The following is a 17,343-nucleotide window of genomic DNA, read 5'->3' on the forward strand; positions in this document are numbered from 1 at the left end:
ACCCTAATCGCACCACCCTCCTTCCCTCTGACTTCGTGGGCTGAATGCGAATGGAAGCTACGTGGCTAGGAAGCCAAGGAGCCAGTCTACACAGGTCACCCCCAGGACACAAAGCAGGGCAGACAGGGATCTGGAGAAAACACCAACACACTAACCATGTCTACAAAGGACGAGCTCCCTTCTGGAGTCTTCCAAGGGCACCAGAAGGATACCAGATGATAAAGAGAATCAAAAAGACAGATAATAAACAAGTGGAAAAATTAGAACCCCTATACACTGCTGATAGGAATGTAAAATGGTGCAGCCCCTTGGGAAGACAGTCTGGCAGTTCTTTAAAAGGTTAAATATAGAATTACCATATGACCCAGCAATTCTATTCCTAGATTTACATCCAAGAAGACCATTAACATATGTCCATAAAAGACTTGTACATGAATGTTCATAGTAGAATTATTCATAATATTAATAGTTAAGAAGCAGACACAATCCAAATGTCCATCAACTGATGAATGGATGAAATGTGGTATATCCATACAATGGAAAATTATTCAGCAATAAGAAAATGAAGAATTGACACATATTACAAGATGGATGCACCTTGAAAATATTATCATAAATGAAAGAAGCCAGTCACACAAAAAACAAATATTGTATGATGCCATTTATATGAAATGTCTAGAATGGGCAAATGTATGGCAACAGAAAGTAGACTGGTGGTTGCCTAGGGCTGGGAGGACTGGGGAGTGACAGCTAAAGAGGACGCAGTTTCTTTCCAGCATGATGAAATGTTCAAAAATTGACTGTGATGGTTGCACAACTCTGTGATTACACTAAAAACCATTGAATTGTATACTTTAAATGGATGAACTGTATGGTATGTGAATTATATCTCAATAATGCTGTTACCAAAAAAATGATAAAGTTCTGCTTTTTCATGAGCACAGCAGGAAGGAAGAAATTCAGGGAATAGGCTGACATTTAAGGGAGACCATCGCCATGAACCCTCTGTGTCTAATGCCTGGGGTGCTCTGTTAGAATACCCTAGAATTAGGGAGAATCTAGAAAATCAAGAATTGACTCAGAATTCTACGATCCACTCAAAGTAAATCAACGTGAGAATTTAGTTCATTTAAAGTTTCTAAGAACTAAAGGCACAGAAACAAATGAAAGACTGTTTTAAACAAGCACAGTGGCTACCATAACCTCTCCATTAATTACTGGACACAATAAGTGGTAAATAAATTCTTAGCAAGTTGCACTAAGTATATTTGAAGCACTCTTCTTTTGGAAAGCTCCCTAAGCAGCAGCAAGGACCATCCCATTGTAAGAAAGGAAAGCCAATCACCAAGAGAAGTGGCTCTCCCAGGGTCTCATCAGTCACCAGTGATAAAGCCAGTACTACCGGTAGGTTTGCCCATGATCAAATCTGTACCAAGGCACTGCAACATTGTTCACAATGAACCTGATGAGATATTGTCATGGGCAAGCCAATTACAGGGTCAGTGTTGTAATTCATGGAGAATCTAAGTACCAAACCGAAATGAGGAGGGAGAGCAGGCAGTAGCCAGCTAATGAACTTCTGCAGTGCAGCTCCTCGGCTCTCACAGAAAGGAAGCTGGACGCGGTGCTTTCCCTAACTTGGGTTCTGCACTAATTGGAGAAGACGACTCGTTGAGCTGTGTCTGTTAATATGAAGTATCACCCTTTGCTCTAGGCTCTTGGGTTTCATTTGAAAGTCAGAGGATGTGAGGAAGAAGCTGGCATCATTCTAGGCAACTGTGGCCATGATTTTATGCCACTCTTATTCAGGATACATACAGACTCTGAAAAAATCTGTATGGGCTGCAACAATTTCTCTACACATCATTTTATTTGTTCTTTTCTTTTCTTTCATTTTTTTAAAGCTCGGGTTCAACACTCTATAACCTCCTCATTCTCTTTTGCTTTTCCATATTTTAAAAAGAACTACTTTTTCCAAATAGCAAATAAACTCCAGATTTATCTAAATTACACCAGCAATCTTACTGATCATAATATTACTTCCAGGTGAAAAACAAAGCAATGAAAGGGTAGGTTTTCTCTCTAGCTAGCAACACTCAAGTCACAGGGTCCTTATTAAGTGTTTTCTAACACTGCATGTGTACAGGAGAGGTATTTTAAAAATAGTCAATGGTTCAAATGATTTGTAACACCAGGCAGTACATTTTGTGTTTCTTTGTCTCTGAATAAGCTTTCTCCTTGGGAAAGCTGGAGGAATCACTCCTCTAAAGCTTTTCATTTCATTTACTTATATTTATCCACATTCATTCTTAATGTGATTCTTCAGAACTAATCACAGTGCTGCTCAGAATTGAGTGCAGTGAGAATGTAACTAATTTAGATGAATCAGGGTATAGACAGTCAGAATTAGATATGTTTGAATTACATAACTGTTTAGAAGCAATTTAATTTTATTGCTTTCAAATAACTGCAGAGTAACACGACTGAATAAGCATCAGTAGGTAGATGTTTTTGGAGACCAAATTTGATGATAAATAAGAAGGAACTATAACTATTGTATTAATTGCTTGCATTTAAATGATTCTCCTGAACTGTCAATAGAAACTTATTATAATTCCCTTAATTGGACTTCTGTGCCTCCAATCTTATGTAACTTAACAAGGACTTATTGGACATCTGTTATAGAGCATTAGGGGAAAAAAGTACATGGCAGCTTTTGGTCTCAAAAAGTCTATAATCTTGTTGGGGTGGTAAAATGTACTGTTAAATGTACTCTGGCCATCTTATTTACCGATTCCCTTCCTTATAACAAATTTTCTCCACAAATGGGGGTAGTTAAATGACACTTCAATCCTAAGCTGACTTATCTGAATTGCTAAACTAATGAGGTTATACTGTGCTTGGGTTTACTTATCATTAAATTACTGTCGCTCCCCAGAATCTCTGGCCTCCAAACATCCTGCTTCTTGCCTTCAATACTCTTCCTCAACATAACACAGCCAGACGTTCTTAATCTTGAATTTCAGAAATTGGAGCTGATGAGAGCTCTGCTGCAGTCTCTCCGTCTTGTAAATGACAAGGCGTCAAGTTCCTCATACACAGGTCCTGCTGACATACCCTAACCATCGGACAATCAAGTCCATGACTCTGCCAGTTTGTGTTGGCTTCTCTGACCAACAGAGGACTCTACCACACAAAAACTCAACTACTTCTCAAAGATAAGGTCACAGGAGACATTTTTGTTCCAACTGAGAACTATCAGCCTGTCCCTTAAGTATTAACAGTAAATAATAAACACTTGCATGATGTTTTTTACCCAGTGTTCCAGAAAACTGAGCTCAGCTGTGATACAAACCGACACACAAAGGCTTTTGGGAGCTCAAACTTGCCAAGAAATTGACTCCAGGCCCATCAGCCATCCAGTTTACCCCAGTCACATACCCTTCATCTTAAAGAGGGTTGATATGACAGGAACTAACAGGAGGGCAACCCCTAGGAGTTTAAACTCACACCAAGAAAGGAGGCTCAACAAATCTAGTCACTGGTGGCAGAAGTCCAAGGTCTCACTGGTCATTTAATCCCACTAGTTTTCTCCTTCAGCCACATGGACAAGCACTTGGTTACCATCAGTGACGTGCTGGAGCCGACTTACGCTCTGGAGAGAGCTGATTATGTACGACTCTTCCCAAGTCCTCCTTCGGTGATTCCAACTTGGTGGCTTGACATCAAATCACGGGAAGAGTATTTATACCATGGAAACTGGAAAATGCTACATACAAATCAGCTTCCCCACATCCAAAACAAGAGCCAGTTGTTAAACATTTCCCAGCCCCGCAGGGGGACCACCTAGTCTCATCTTTGTCTATTTTCACAGGTTTAGTGGCAACTGCTCCCTGAGAAAGCCCCAGGGACACACCCCTGGCTCACTGACCTGGGCGCGGTTGGTGTACAGCACTTTCATGTCCTTCAGCTTCTGCAAGCCCTCAGTGTAGCGCAGGATGGCTGTTTCATAATCGCCCTTAACAAACGCTTCGTTCCCCTCTTCTTTCAGGGCTATGAGAATACAAGTCACACAGGTGAGCTCTTACCACACACTAAAAAATTCTTCCAGACTTTATTCCCCTGATTTTCCAAATCTACTCTGAAGGTTTTAGCCACCATTGATCCAAAAGAGACTTGTCACTTGTTTCTCTCTGCAGATATTTCAGGATCAGCTTCTTCAAGTATTTTTTCTCCAAATCCACCCAAAAGTCTTCTACGTAGCTTCTCAGAAAATATAAATGTTTCTGCATCAAGGCTCAGAACTAAGCCAGGCTTGCCATGGTGACCAACTTTACAGATTCAGTGTCCCATAAAGAGAGTCAAATAATAATTAATTTTCTGACACTTATGGAATCATCTACATCTGCAGCACTGGGTGGTATAAAATAAATGCTGACAGCATGCCTCTGTCATATGTATCTCCTCCCAACACCCACAACCCTGTCTGTTTCTTTCTCTTCCTTTATTTTTCCTCTCCTTTCTCAAACCTTTGCTTCATTTTTCTTTTTCACTTCCTCATCTATGCCTCAGCCTAGCCACTGGTGCCTCACTCCCATCCCTCCCTGTTTTCTAAGCATTGTTTAGGACTGTCCAACCCGATCTGCTAAGTCCACCCGTATGTTTTAGAAAGAGGTTTGACTGTGGAGGCAGACTGAGGGCTATGTCCTACCCTCTGGCTCTTTTAAGCAGAAACAGAGAACAGACCACCAATGATTTCTGCCTGGCCAATCCCATTGCCTCTGGCCCACCACAAACCTGTGGACTAGGAGTCTTCATGTCCCTGAACATTAGCATATAGGCTCTCATGTGCTCTTTCTAGCACAAATCATCCCAGTTATAGAAAGGGAAGGGCTAACAATTACCATCTGCTAAGACTTTGTTTTCCCTTCTTCTCTTGGCTCGTTCCTTTGCATCCTTCTCCACAGATGCCAAGAAGGCCTCTGACAGCAGAGCAATTTCAAACATTCAAAAGAAAAATCCAAATACTATAATCAGTGCTTTAGTTTTAATTCAGAAGAGAGCTACTTTAGAACTTTAGAGCCACACTTCTCATGCATACACACGTAGGCACACACACGTGCACACTCACAATTCCGAGGCAACTAAAATGACATTTTCTTAATTTGACATTAAATGGTAATGTGCGATGTATTATTATACATGATGGCTATGACTGTGCTTCAAACTTGAATTATGTCTTTTAAAAGAGTTTTTCTTTGAAGAATGACTTTTTTCTTCCATTTAGCATAATGAGCTTCTGAGCTGAGCAACAGAGAAACTACCTGGATCCCTTGAACAGCTCAAAGTAAACTGGATGTTACAGAATAACTGCACTCAGTTTACCAAAGACTGTCCAGGAGCAAACAGAGAAACACGGCTGAGTGCTGTCCCCTCTGACCACCAGTAACAGAACTGGGTGATCAGCAAGTTTTCATTTGCAGGTTGTTTGTAAGCCCAGAGGCTAGAATTGAAGGTCTGGAAGCTACAATCAGTAAAAACTGATCCTAAATAAACACTAAAAATTGGGAAGAGAGATGCTTACCTGAGTTTATGTCTTCCACGTTCTGCAGGACATAGGTCACCATAAAAACAAAGAAACAAATTTCAAAAACCACTCTCTGATTTACATGTATATACACCAAGAAGGCAAATCAATTACAAACGAGAGTCAGATCATTTCCTTTAACCACCAATACCGAAGGGCTCAAAACTCAGGGCTTGCTTTCAATCAGGGAATCTGATTATGGGCACAACTGCTGTGGGGCTGAGTCTGCAGAAATGAGGCTTCTCAGGTCAAGGGACCTCAGCTGGGACCGCATGAGTTGAAAATACAAGTTAGTGAAATATATTACCTTAACAGGGCAGCATAAAGATACCACATATATGCTCAGGGGATGCAGAAGCCAAATTTTCATTGAAACAGACCCAAAGGGGTTATTTAAAGATGATCCAGACCAAGGGGAAAAAATCAGAGTTCCTTGTAGAAAATAAATCTAGTGAATCTAAGAAACAAAAGACTATTTCAGCCTCACCAGACAGTTGGAGATTTAACTATTCCCTCAATGTAGGTCTTCTCGTTGTATCTACTTATATGGTTTCATAATAGAAAAAGAAACCTTCATAGGAGCTTGTGGAGGACTGATCACAGTCTTGTTCAAGGTGGTCCAGCATTCGTCCACCTCTTGGTCTTCCTCCACAAGCTGTAGTCTCTTTTCTGTCTCGAGGACAGCTTTCTGTTGCACAACTGGGTCATCAGAATTCATCTCCTGAATTAAATTGGCTAGAGGAGAAATAAGATGTGAATCAATCAGACAAGGTCTTCAAAAGGAAATACTCCATTCACTAGAAAGGATGGTATCAAAAATTCATGGGGAAGCCTTAAAGGAATAAAAAAAACAGCAACAGAAAGCAAAATTGAGCAATTAGAACCAATGCGAAAAAAATAAGAACAGGATTTGTTTTGCCTATAAAAAACTGCAGGACAATTTAACTACGGGCTTCAAGGAATAGAGTTTTAAGCCACTATTAATTCAACGATAATTTATGGAGAGCTTATAATGAGTTAGATATTATGCTGACTGCTATAGTTAATGATGATGAATAAAAGAGACTCTTTTTTTTTTTGAAGAGCTTATGATCGTATGTGGGAGACAAACATGTAAGTATAGGCAGCTCTGAGATCACAGAACAACAGCCCTTAACCCTATCCCTACCTGTCTTCACTCGATTGCCTGCCCAGCTTACATTCCACAATCTATCACTTGGCAGCCACCCTGCCCACACACTCAAGTCCCCTGCCCTCCCACCCTACCTAACAGACAAACTCCAACTCCAGATGGATCCAACCATCCACCTCTTTTTTTCAGGGATGCTGAGTACTGACAGAGAAAGACAGATGCTGGGCCCAACTCAACTGGACTTTCAATGACGGACAGCCATCCTTGTTATCCTAGGCAATCTTTCTATTATTCTCCCAAAGACTTTTAAAAGTTTTCTGTAATCCAAACCTGACCATCTCAAACAGATGACCTTACTTATCAATTCAGAGAGGAAAGAGATACCAGCAACTTTCTGCCATTAAAATGACAAAACTGCCTGCCTCCACCTACATTCATCTGTCCTTCCTTCCTACCACAAGAAAAAGGTGTCCCTCCTCCCATATGAGGCTAATCCCTCATCCTACCCTCAGGATCCCATCATCCTGTTTTGCGTCATCAAGAACCCTGCATCGCCAATTAATTATCCCATTTCGGCAAGATTTTCAACCTCTTCTATTTATTTGAACAGCTTCTTCCTAAAGGTATTTATATGCTTTAAATCTCTCCCAATGCCCTATCTCCTCCCCTTCACAACTGAAATTCCTTTAAGGTACTTCCCATTTCTTCATTTTGCACTGATTCTTCATGGAAATTTCTTTTCAAAACTTTTAGTTGTAAAATATCTCACACATTCAGAAAATAACAGACATGTTTGTTTCCACACCATCTGTAAGTTAACATGTATCTTTTCTCCAGCAGGTTTTAATGTTTAGTATTTGCATCATTTAGCTTTTGGTGCACAACAGACTGCTCTAAAACTTTGCGGCTGAAAACAAGCCACTGTTACTTAGCTTAGTTTACAATTCTCTGGGTCAGCAATTTGAGCTGGACTTAGCTAGCTGGTTCTTCTTCTGGTTTTAGCAGGGCTCACACTTATATCTGTGGTCGGCTGTCAGTCATCTAAATGGCTCTGCTTCGGAAAGTTGACTGGCAGTTGGCTCGAGCAATGGGGCAACCAGGGAGAGTGTGTCTCATTCTCCAGCAGAGGTTCCCAAGAGTGGCATGAGAGCAAGCTCCATAGCACACCCACTTTTCAAGCCTCTCCTTGAGTCATGTTTGCAAATATCCCTTTGGTCAAAGCAAGTCACATGGCCAATCCAGATTCAAGGAGTGGGGAGAAAAAAAAAGATTACTACAGACTTCTTGATGGGAAGAAAGAAATTTGTGACCATTTTTGCAATCTACTGTAGTATTTATGTATTTGTATTAAAACATTTAAAATACATGGTTGTATAAAATGTGCATTCTTTCACAAACTTTTTTCTCTTAATATGCTTTAGACATTTGTTCTTTTTTTTTGAGACAGAGTCTCACTCTGTTGCCCAGGCTAGAGTGAGTGCCGTGGCGTCAGCCTAGCTCACAGCAACCTCAAACTCCTGGGCTCAAGTGATCCTCCTGCCTCAGCCTCCCGAGTAGCTGAGACTACAGGCATACACCACGAAGCCCCACTAATTTTTTCTCTATATATTTTTAGCTGTCCATATAATTTCTTTCTATTTTTAGTAGAGACGGGGTCTTGCTCTTGCTCAGGCTGATCTTGAGCTCCTGAGCTCAAATGATCCACCCACCTTGGCCTCCCAGAGTCCTAGGACTACAGGCGTGAGCCACTGCGCCCGGCCTAGACATTTGTTCTTGATATATTAATATATAGTTCCAGTTGATTCATTTAAATCATTGTATGTACTATAGCTAATCCACCTTCTTATTGATGGATAGCCAGATGTGGGTTTTTTTAGTTTTATTTTTTTGCTACAGTAAACAAACGCTGAATTGAGTCCCTGTATCTATAATACATATTTCCTTGTGCACATGTTACATATTATTCAGGATATGGCTATATCAATTTTTACTCCTATAAGCAGTATACAAGAGTTCCCACTCTTCCACATTCTTGTCAACACTTGTTATGTCAAACTTTTTAATTGTTGCCAATATGATGGATGGGAATGGTAACTCACTAATGTTTTAATTTGCATTTTGCTGAATATGATTAGAATTGGGCATCTTCTTATTGATTTGCAGGCCATTTGGATTTCCTCTTCTGTGAAGAGCCTGTTCCTATCCTTGGCCAATTTTCTATCGGGTCATTTGTCTCTTTCTTATTAGTTTACATGATTTCCTTTTTTTAATTTTTAATTTTTTTTAGAGATCTCACTACGTTGCCCAGGCTGGATGCACACTTCTGGGCTTAAGCGATCCTCCTGCCTCAGCCTCCTGAGTAGCTGGGACTACTGGGGCACGCCAACCTGCCCAGCTCATTTCTTTATATATTGTGGACTGGTTACATGTATTTGCAAACATCTTTTCCTTGGCTACGGTTTGTCTTTTCATTTGTTTTTATGGAATCTTTTGTTAAAGAGATTTTAATTTTAATGTGTTAAATATACCAATCTTTTGCTTTATAATTTATGCCTTTTTTGTCATTAAGGTTATAAATACACTCTTTTCTGGTGGTTTCTCAAGGTTTTAAAGTTTTATTTTTTTCATGAAGATATTTAATCCACCTGCAGCTGATTTTTGCGTAGGGCAGGAGCATCTTTGTTGAGGAGTCCCTGCCTTCCCCACTGATGTGTCTTGTCATCCCTGTCACATGTGTGAATCTGCTCTGGGCTCTGCATTCCTTTCCACTTGATTTTACTGGTCTTTTCCAGCACCAGAAGCTCCATGCACTAATTACTATAGCTTCCTCATAAATCTTGAACATCCAGTAGGGAGAGTTGTCCTACCTTCTTTTTTTCCTGCAGAATTTTCTTGGTTATTCTTGGTCCTTTGCTCTTCCATGTGAACTTTAGAATCCACTTGTTGAATTTTAGTGCAAACCACTTTTGGGATTTTGATCTAAACTGAATAGACTGTATAGAATAATTTGAGAACTGACATTTTACCAAATGGGTCTTCCCATTCGTGATAAAGTACATCTCCATTAATTTAGGTCTTCTTTTATGTTTTTTAATTAAATTTTTTAATTATACTCCATACTTTATTTTTAATTTCATTAGTTTCTCCCTGACATCCTTTTTCTGTTTTAGGATCTCATCCAGGACACCACATGACATTTAGTCATGCCTCCTTAGGCTTTTCTGAGCTGCGACAATTTCTCAGAGTTTCCTTGTTTTTGATGACCTTGACAGTGTTGAGGAGTACTGGTCAGGTATTTTGTAGAATGTCCTTCAGTTTGGGTTTCTATGTTATTTTCCTCATGCCTGGGGTTATGGGGTTTGGGGAGGAAGGCTACAGCATATCATATCAAGGGTACATGCTCTCAACATGACTTCTCATGAGGTTAACCTTGCTCATCTGTCTATGGAGGTGTTTGTCAACTTTCTCCACTGTAAAGTTACTTTTCTCCCTCCCTGTCCATACTGCACTCTTTGGAAGCAAGTCATTAAGTGTATCTCACGTTTAGGGGGTGGACAGTCATGCTCCACCTCCTTGAGCAGAGAGTCTCTACATAAATGATTTGGAATGAATTTACTGTTCCCGGGGTAAACACAAGATCCTCACCGTGGTTTCCAAGGTCTTGCCTGATCTGGCCTCTCCACCCTCAGATGAGACCCTTCTCTCCTTAGTCTCTTCTCTCCAGTCACATGGGCCTTTTTATTCCTTCAGCTTCTCAAAAGTACCCCACTCTCTTCTAACTCCCAGCTTTCCTACCCCTGATTTCCTACTTCCTAGAATACTCCCCTTCCCTCTTTGCAATGGCCAACTCCTACTTACTCTTCAGATTTTTGCTTAAATTTCACTTCTCTAGCAAAATCTTATTTGACTTCTATTATGGACTGAATCGCATCCCCCTCCAAATTCATATGATGAAACCCTAACCCCCAAGGTGACTGTATGTGGAGACAATACCTTTGAAGAGGTAATTAAATGAAGTCAAAAGGGTGGACTGTAATCCAATATGACCAGTATCCTTATAAGAGAGACACCAAACACATACACAAAGAGCTGACCATGTGAACACAGAGGGAGAAGGTGGCCATCTATGAGTTAAGGAGAGAGGCCTCAGAGGAATCTAAACCTGCTGACACCTTGATCTTGGACTTCTAGATTCCAGAACTATGAGAAAATACAGTTCTGTTGTTTAAGCCACCGGGCCTGTGCTATTACTACAGCAGCCTCAGTAGGCTAACACAACCCCCTAAGCTGGGTATTTTGCAAGTCTCTCTTTTTATCATGCATCACACTTGAAATTACTTCTTAATATCTGTTTTCCCCACTGGACTGTACATATTATGAAGAAAGGTAATTCTTTTGCTGTACTCTCTGGTGTCTAGCAAAACTCAACACACAGCAAGAGCCCAAGAAAGGAATGGATAGAATTTATGCACATGTGGCTACATAAATTTAATTTAAAATGAAATAAAATTAGAAATCCCTCAGTCACGCAAACACATTTCAAATGTTTAATAACCATATGTGGCCAGTGGCTACCATAGTGTACAGTGCAGATTATAGAACATTTCCATCATCACAGAAAGTTCTCTTGGGCAGTGCTGATATAAATGATACCTGAACGAACTTTGAGTATGAGTAAAGTTCGCCAGGTAAAGAAAGATTGGGGAGGCAGAGGGAATGACAAAGACCAAGTGCAGAGTATGAAACACCAGAGTATGTGTGAGAAACTATCAGCAGTTTGTTGCTGCTCAAGTGTGAGGGAGGGAGAGATGAGAGAGGTAAGGACAAGGTCATGGGAGGACTTAAGTCCTGATGAGAGCGTGGGATTTATTGTGACTGCAAAAGGAATCCAAGCAGAGAAGTGTCTGGGTCAGATTTGCATTTTAGATACATTACTCTGTGGGGAGTATAAACCTGGAGGCAGGAAAAACAATTAGGGGGTTGTTAAAATAGTCTGGGTGGGAGGAACCAGTACACAGGGAGGGCTGCAGAGGGTGGAGCTGGAGAAAGAAGCCAAAGTAGATGGGATATACAGTTGAGAGATGGGAGGAATCCAGTATGACTTCTGAATTTCTGGATGGTGCTGCCACCAACTGAGACCAGGATGAAGGGGAAAGAAGGAGAAGCAGGTTTTATTTGGGAGGAGGAGGGTGGAGAGGGAAAGAGATTGATGACTCAATTTTGGACACATTAAGTTTGAGGTATCTGGGGGATATAGTGGGTATGACATTCGACCACAGAGGCTTAGGCTCAGGAAAGAAGGCTGGCTGTCAATTTAGATGTGGGGGTCACCAGCAAACAGGTGGTAGGTAAAATCACGTGCTCAGACTAGACCAGCTGAAGAGCAAGGTGAGCAGGGGCCAAGGCCAGAACCCCATGGAACAGCACTCAGGGATGAGCAGAGGAGAGGCCCGGGAGGAACACAAAGAACACATTTGGGATGTATCATTTACGAAGTTACCCAAACTATATTTAAAACCATTTTATTCTTTGGACCCACACAATCTCCTGGAAGCAGCAATTCCAACATGTTTGTATTTGCTATGTTGGTTTGTTTGCTTGTTGGTTTGTTTCTGTACTCAAACAAGCTTCCTGAAGTTTGAACAGGGACTGACAGGTTTGGAATTTCCTGAATGTCATCTGTGAGATCAGAGTCTATGTTCTTTGAGATCCCACCTGTCTGAGCTGGGGAAGGGATCTTCTGCCTAGAGGAAGAGAGAGAAGGGAATGACAACCATAAGCCATCCACGCAAACTGATGGATCCTGAGGGAAAGCCACTTGATTTGGCCTCTGCAACTCAAAAACAGAAATGGCTCTCCCCTAGAACAGAAGGGGTCCCAGACTGATTAAGGGGGATCTCGAGTGATCTCCAAGGGAACAGCTAGACTCATTGTTGATAGGGAAACAGCAGCTCCTTTTGACCCAATTCTCATAGAAGGTGACAGAATATGGAAGAGAGACATCAGCCTGAATTCCAGTCAGAATGTTAACAGTTTCTCTGATACCAATTAACAGACAGACTATATTGTCCCAAGGCTATAATGTAACTTGCTTCTCAATACTCTGTTTAATTTCAATTATATTTTTTTCTTAAGAGTCATAAACCTGTCAGGCAACCCAGGGACTAACAGTAATCATTTCTCTTTAGACACACCACCTATCGAAAGCAGAATTTAATTTGTTTATGATTTACTGGTACTTACTGACTTCATCCACATTTTTAAGAAATTTCTGCAAATCTTTCTCTTGATCATCAGCCATTGTGTACCAGAATCCCTGAGGGAGGCAGCATAAATGATGAAATTAATAATAATAAAACACTAAACAGAACTGTCAGGTTTATTAGCCTTCTAAAACTAAGAGCCACGTGTTATTTTTAAGGCATTTGTGTTTATAAATGTCATGAATAACAGCAAGGTGACCCATTTCACTCCAACCACTGTTTAAGGCCAAGACACATTCATTATTTGTGGCGAAACTTCCAGAAAGCTGCCAGCCCTCCTTCCACTGGGGAAAACGCTCTGCAAATAGTTCCTCCAAAGCCAACTTGAATCGCTGTGATTCAGGGACCTGGCATGAAGGAGACTAAGGGGAGAGGAGCTGACAGGCGGCCAGGGTTACAGGAGCATCCTAACAACTGACTTTGATCATGACTGGTTGCCTAGTCAGAAGCTTGGATGTGGGAGTAAGACAGATAACCAGAGATGGGGCAATTTGCATCTAAATGTCCATACTTGTTTAAAATATAAGCTTCTGGCTTGTTTCTGAGGCGTGAAGAGAAGCTACAAATTGGCTGAGGGGATTGGAATGTAATTGCTACCGAGGAGCACCAGCGTCTCTTCCCCTGTCCAGGTACTTAGTTCAGTTAAATTTGAGTGAGAAGGCTGAATAGCGTACCCCAAGTTTCACCCACAGACCATAAAAATCATCTAAAAGTTTGTGAAATGTACCGATTCCGTGGTCTTAGATCCCGGGATTTTCAGTCAGTAAACCTGGGATAGTGCACAGGAACGCATATTTTAAATATTCTCCAGGTGATTCTGATTTACAATTAGGATTTTATGAATAGTAGTGTAGTGTAGTGGTGTAACACACCTATAACTGGAAATTAGAAATCTGCCGTGAACAAGCTGCGACTTATTTCTGAGTCTCAATGTCCTTATCTCCACCAATTACAAGCTGTGTGACCTTGGCTAAAGTCAAAACCTCTCTGAGCCCGAGTCCTCACCCATCCCATGGGACTGATGATAGGAACTGAAACCTGAGGACTATCCTGGGGACGGATGTAAAGCACCAGGCCCCCATGAGTGTCACTGTGAGGCACCCTTACCTATAAAGCAGGAGGTGGGGGTGTGGCTTAACCGAATGATCGTTAGGGTTCTTTCCAGGTCAAACTCCCGCGGAACGGGGCCCAGTGAAGTGCATTAACCTGTCCAAGGTCAGAGGTCAGAAGACAGGCTCGGCACTTCCATGGGCAGGGGCAGCCCTCTGCTCCCGGGCATGGATCTAAGGGTGCACACTGCCTGGCCAATGCCACCCACTGCAGGGCGAGAAGGCCCGAGCAGGACAAAGCCAAGTTTCACTCAGCAGGGCCTGCGGCGGCGGGGACGCGCGCCCGCGCCCCAGAGCGCGCCGTTGCCCGGCAACCGCTCCCCAGCGTCCGCCCGCCCCGTGCCGTCCGTGGCGGGCCAGGCCGCGGCCCGTACTGTCCCCGGCGCTGCGGCACAACCAGCGTGCCGTGCCCGGCTCTGAAGGCCGGTCCAGGACCCGGGCCCGCGGGTACCCCCGGGTCGCTCCGCTGCACTGACCTGACGCGCCAGCAGATGGACAGGAAATGGCGGCCGCGGGCGGACCGGGACCGGGCGAGGCTGGGGCGAGGCCGGGGGCGGGGCCAGGGCGAGGGCGGGGCCAGGGGCGAGAGCGGACGGAGCTCGGACTCTCCACCCCAGAGCTCACGCGGCCAAGTTCAAGACCAAGCTGGGGCTGGGATGCCCGAAGGGGGTGCGGGAGGGCCGGGGTGGTGGCGGAGAGCTAAGAGCTGGTCTCTAAAGTAGCGACAGGTTCTTGCTTCTTTTTCTTCTAAGAAGATGGGTCTCACTCCCGTTAGTTTAATATCCTTAGCACGAAAGATCAAAATTTCCATTGTTCTTGGGAGAGACAGGCTTGGGTTTGAATCCGGTTTTGTTTATTGATAAATGTGTGAGCTTTGGAGAGTTGAGTAACCTCTCTGATCCTCAGTTTTCTCATCTATAAAATGGAGAAATGGCACTTGCTCATAAGGTTTATGGTTAAAGTGCCTGGCGCCCAGTCAGTAGGAATAAGTGGTAGTTAATATCCAGGAAATCGCGGTAGGCTTTAGAGTAGAATGAGCTAACCCGCCCTTTCACACTCTGAATACATGCACACACGTTTAAAAAAATTCCAAGTTATTTTCCCAAACAAAAGCTCCGTATATTGTGTACTGGGTTACCAAGGCAAAAAGCAGGTTTGAGGGAAACTTAAGCTCAGGTTTCTTGAGCTTAAGCTGATGCTCAGAAACACCTGGGACTTCTTGGCCAATTTGTGAGTGCTTTATGGAAATCTGTTTGATAGGGAAAGAGGAGCCCCTAGAGAGAGAATTTACCAGGAGGAGGAGGGACCCAGGCATGGCCAGCTAGCTCCAACATTGATTCCAGGTACAGCCTGTTGACTCTGTCTTGTGACCTATGCCCTGCAGGGTGCGTGCCTGAGCCCTATGGAGAACAGACATACTGTTTGACTGAAGTCTCCACGAGGCATTGGCGCATGCAGTCCTTCTTGGGTACCCCTCTAATGGAGCATAGCCCAAAGGAGCCAGGGGTATTTTCTTCCTCTTGGCAGCTGAATAGGTACTGCTTCAGCAGAGTGAGTTCTTTGGCACATCAGCTCCTGCAGGAGGCAGTGGGACCTAGGGGACCCAGCAGTACATGGTCACAGCAGTTGTCCTGAGAGACTGAGGGGCCTCATGAGAAGTAGCAGAGAAGGAAGCTGCCTGGCAGGAGCAAGGCTTTTGGTGAGCACAGGTGTTACACAATCTAGGGATCCTCAGAAAGTCAAAGGGTACTTAGATACCTTAGAACCTGTGGGAATTGATGGAGACAAGAACTAGTGACATTTTGGTTATTGCTATTAGTATCATCCCATTTTCCTCTCAGGCTTGTGAGGCCTTGAGCACACAAAGGCTATAGGCTTGTAGTCCCCAACCTCAGGGTGTTTCTTGTCAGTTTGGGGCTGATAGTTGCAAATCACTCACTTCCTATTCCACTACTCTTTTCACTGAACTCCTTTGCCTGGGACCTGCTCACAACCAATTATACCACACAACCATTCATTCATGCGTGCATTCATCAAATGTGGGTGGTCTACCGTGTGCTGATGCAGTGGAAGTCCCTGGGGTACACTTGACAAATATTTATTATGGGCTGAGGGGTTAAGAGGTTGGGTGGGGCACTCTGGAGCCTTTCTGTTAGGATCAAATCTCAGATCTCCGCCTATTATCATTTATTAAAATGTCATTAAGCACCTACTGTGTACCTTCTCCAGTACTAGGTACGGGAGATCTTTTTTCTTCCTCTTTTACTGCTAACACTACTATTACTACTGCTAGATGTGTGACCTTGAGCAAGTTACTTAATCTCTATGTGCCTTAGTTTCCTCATCTGTAAAATGGGATTGTTAAATGATATCTATCCCATAAGGTTCCTGTGAGAGGCACATGATTTAATACCGGTAATGTGCTTAGAGCAATGCCTGGGGCATTAGCAACACCCAGTGAATGTTATTAACTAGTACCACTACTATGATTAGTATACATTAGATCAGTGCCTCTGAACCTTGATTGTGCACAGGAATTGCCTGGGAATTTTGTTAAAATGCAGATTCTGGGTCAGCAGGCCAAGGGGCTGAGATTTTGCAGTGATGCCCCTCTGTGGACTGTGGCCACACTGAGAGGCAAAGTTGGGTGGAGGGGTTAAAGTTCAATAAACTAATAATCATTTAAGTTCTCATTGTGATAAGTGATATAAGAAGTAAAGGATGAAAAGCAAAAGTAGCAAAGGATGCTATGAAGGTCTAGTCTCACACCTTGGAAATCTTCCCTGATAACATAATGTTTAAGCTGAGGCTTGAGGGGTGAGGCACTGCCCAGTGAGAGAGGGAGGTGGAAACAGAGGGAACAGCATGAACAGTCCAGAAGGAGCCTAGCATGGATGAGGAACCAACAGAAGGCCGAGCTTGGCTGTTTGCATAGAAAGCAAGAGGTAGGAGGTGCAAGATGAAGCAGGGGCCCGATCACATTAGGGCCTTTGAAAGTGGTGTGAAGGTTTTAAGTCTTTACCCTAAATATCATGGGCATCCTTCCAGGGGTATTAGCAGAAGAGTGACATTCTCAGATTTTAATTTTTTCTTAGAAAATTATTCTGGCTACAATGCAGAGAATGATCTGGGAGAGGGACACTTGGAAACAGTTGACAGTGGATGTTAGCAGTAGGAGTAGTGATGAATTTGTGATGCATTTGGAGGGAGAACTGACAGCAGGGAAGTATCAACAGTGACATTAGGTTTCTG

At 42.8% G+C, this 17,343-nt stretch overlaps 1 protein-coding gene across 4 annotated transcripts in view; it reads right to left on the reverse strand.

The window, feature by feature from the left end:
* TTC12 (tetratricopeptide repeat domain 12) overlaps positions 1 to 14,614 on the reverse strand; it is a 49,064-nt gene extending 34,450 nt beyond the window's left edge. For 2 of the 4 annotated variants that reach the window (XM_045556565.1, XM_045556562.1), the window contains exons 1-6: positions 14,568 to 14,614; positions 12,963 to 13,035; positions 6,159 to 6,322; positions 5,585 to 5,606; positions 4,905 to 4,982; positions 3,932 to 4,053 (exon numbers count right to left, since the gene is read on the reverse strand). In XM_045556565.1, coding sequence (XP_045412521.1) covers positions 3,932 to 4,053; positions 4,905 to 4,982; positions 5,585 to 5,606; positions 6,159 to 6,322; positions 12,963 to 13,020 — 444 coding nt within the window. In that variant the 5' untranslated portion in view covers positions 13,021 to 13,035; positions 14,568 to 14,614. Of the gene's footprint in view, positions 1 to 3,931; positions 4,054 to 4,904; positions 4,983 to 5,584; positions 5,607 to 6,158; positions 6,323 to 12,962; positions 13,036 to 14,089; positions 14,225 to 14,567 lie in introns of those variants that run through there. The other 2 variants (XM_045556563.1, XM_045556564.1) reach the window with 2 other exon arrangements.
* Positions 14,615 to 17,343: the final 2,729 nt, after the last annotated feature.

The sequence above is a fragment of the Lemur catta genome, chromosome 7 (genome assembly GCF_020740605.2).
Source record: "Lemur catta isolate mLemCat1 chromosome 7, mLemCat1.pri, whole genome shotgun sequence".
NCBI lineage: Eukaryota > Metazoa > Chordata > Mammalia > Primates > Lemuridae > Lemur > Lemur catta.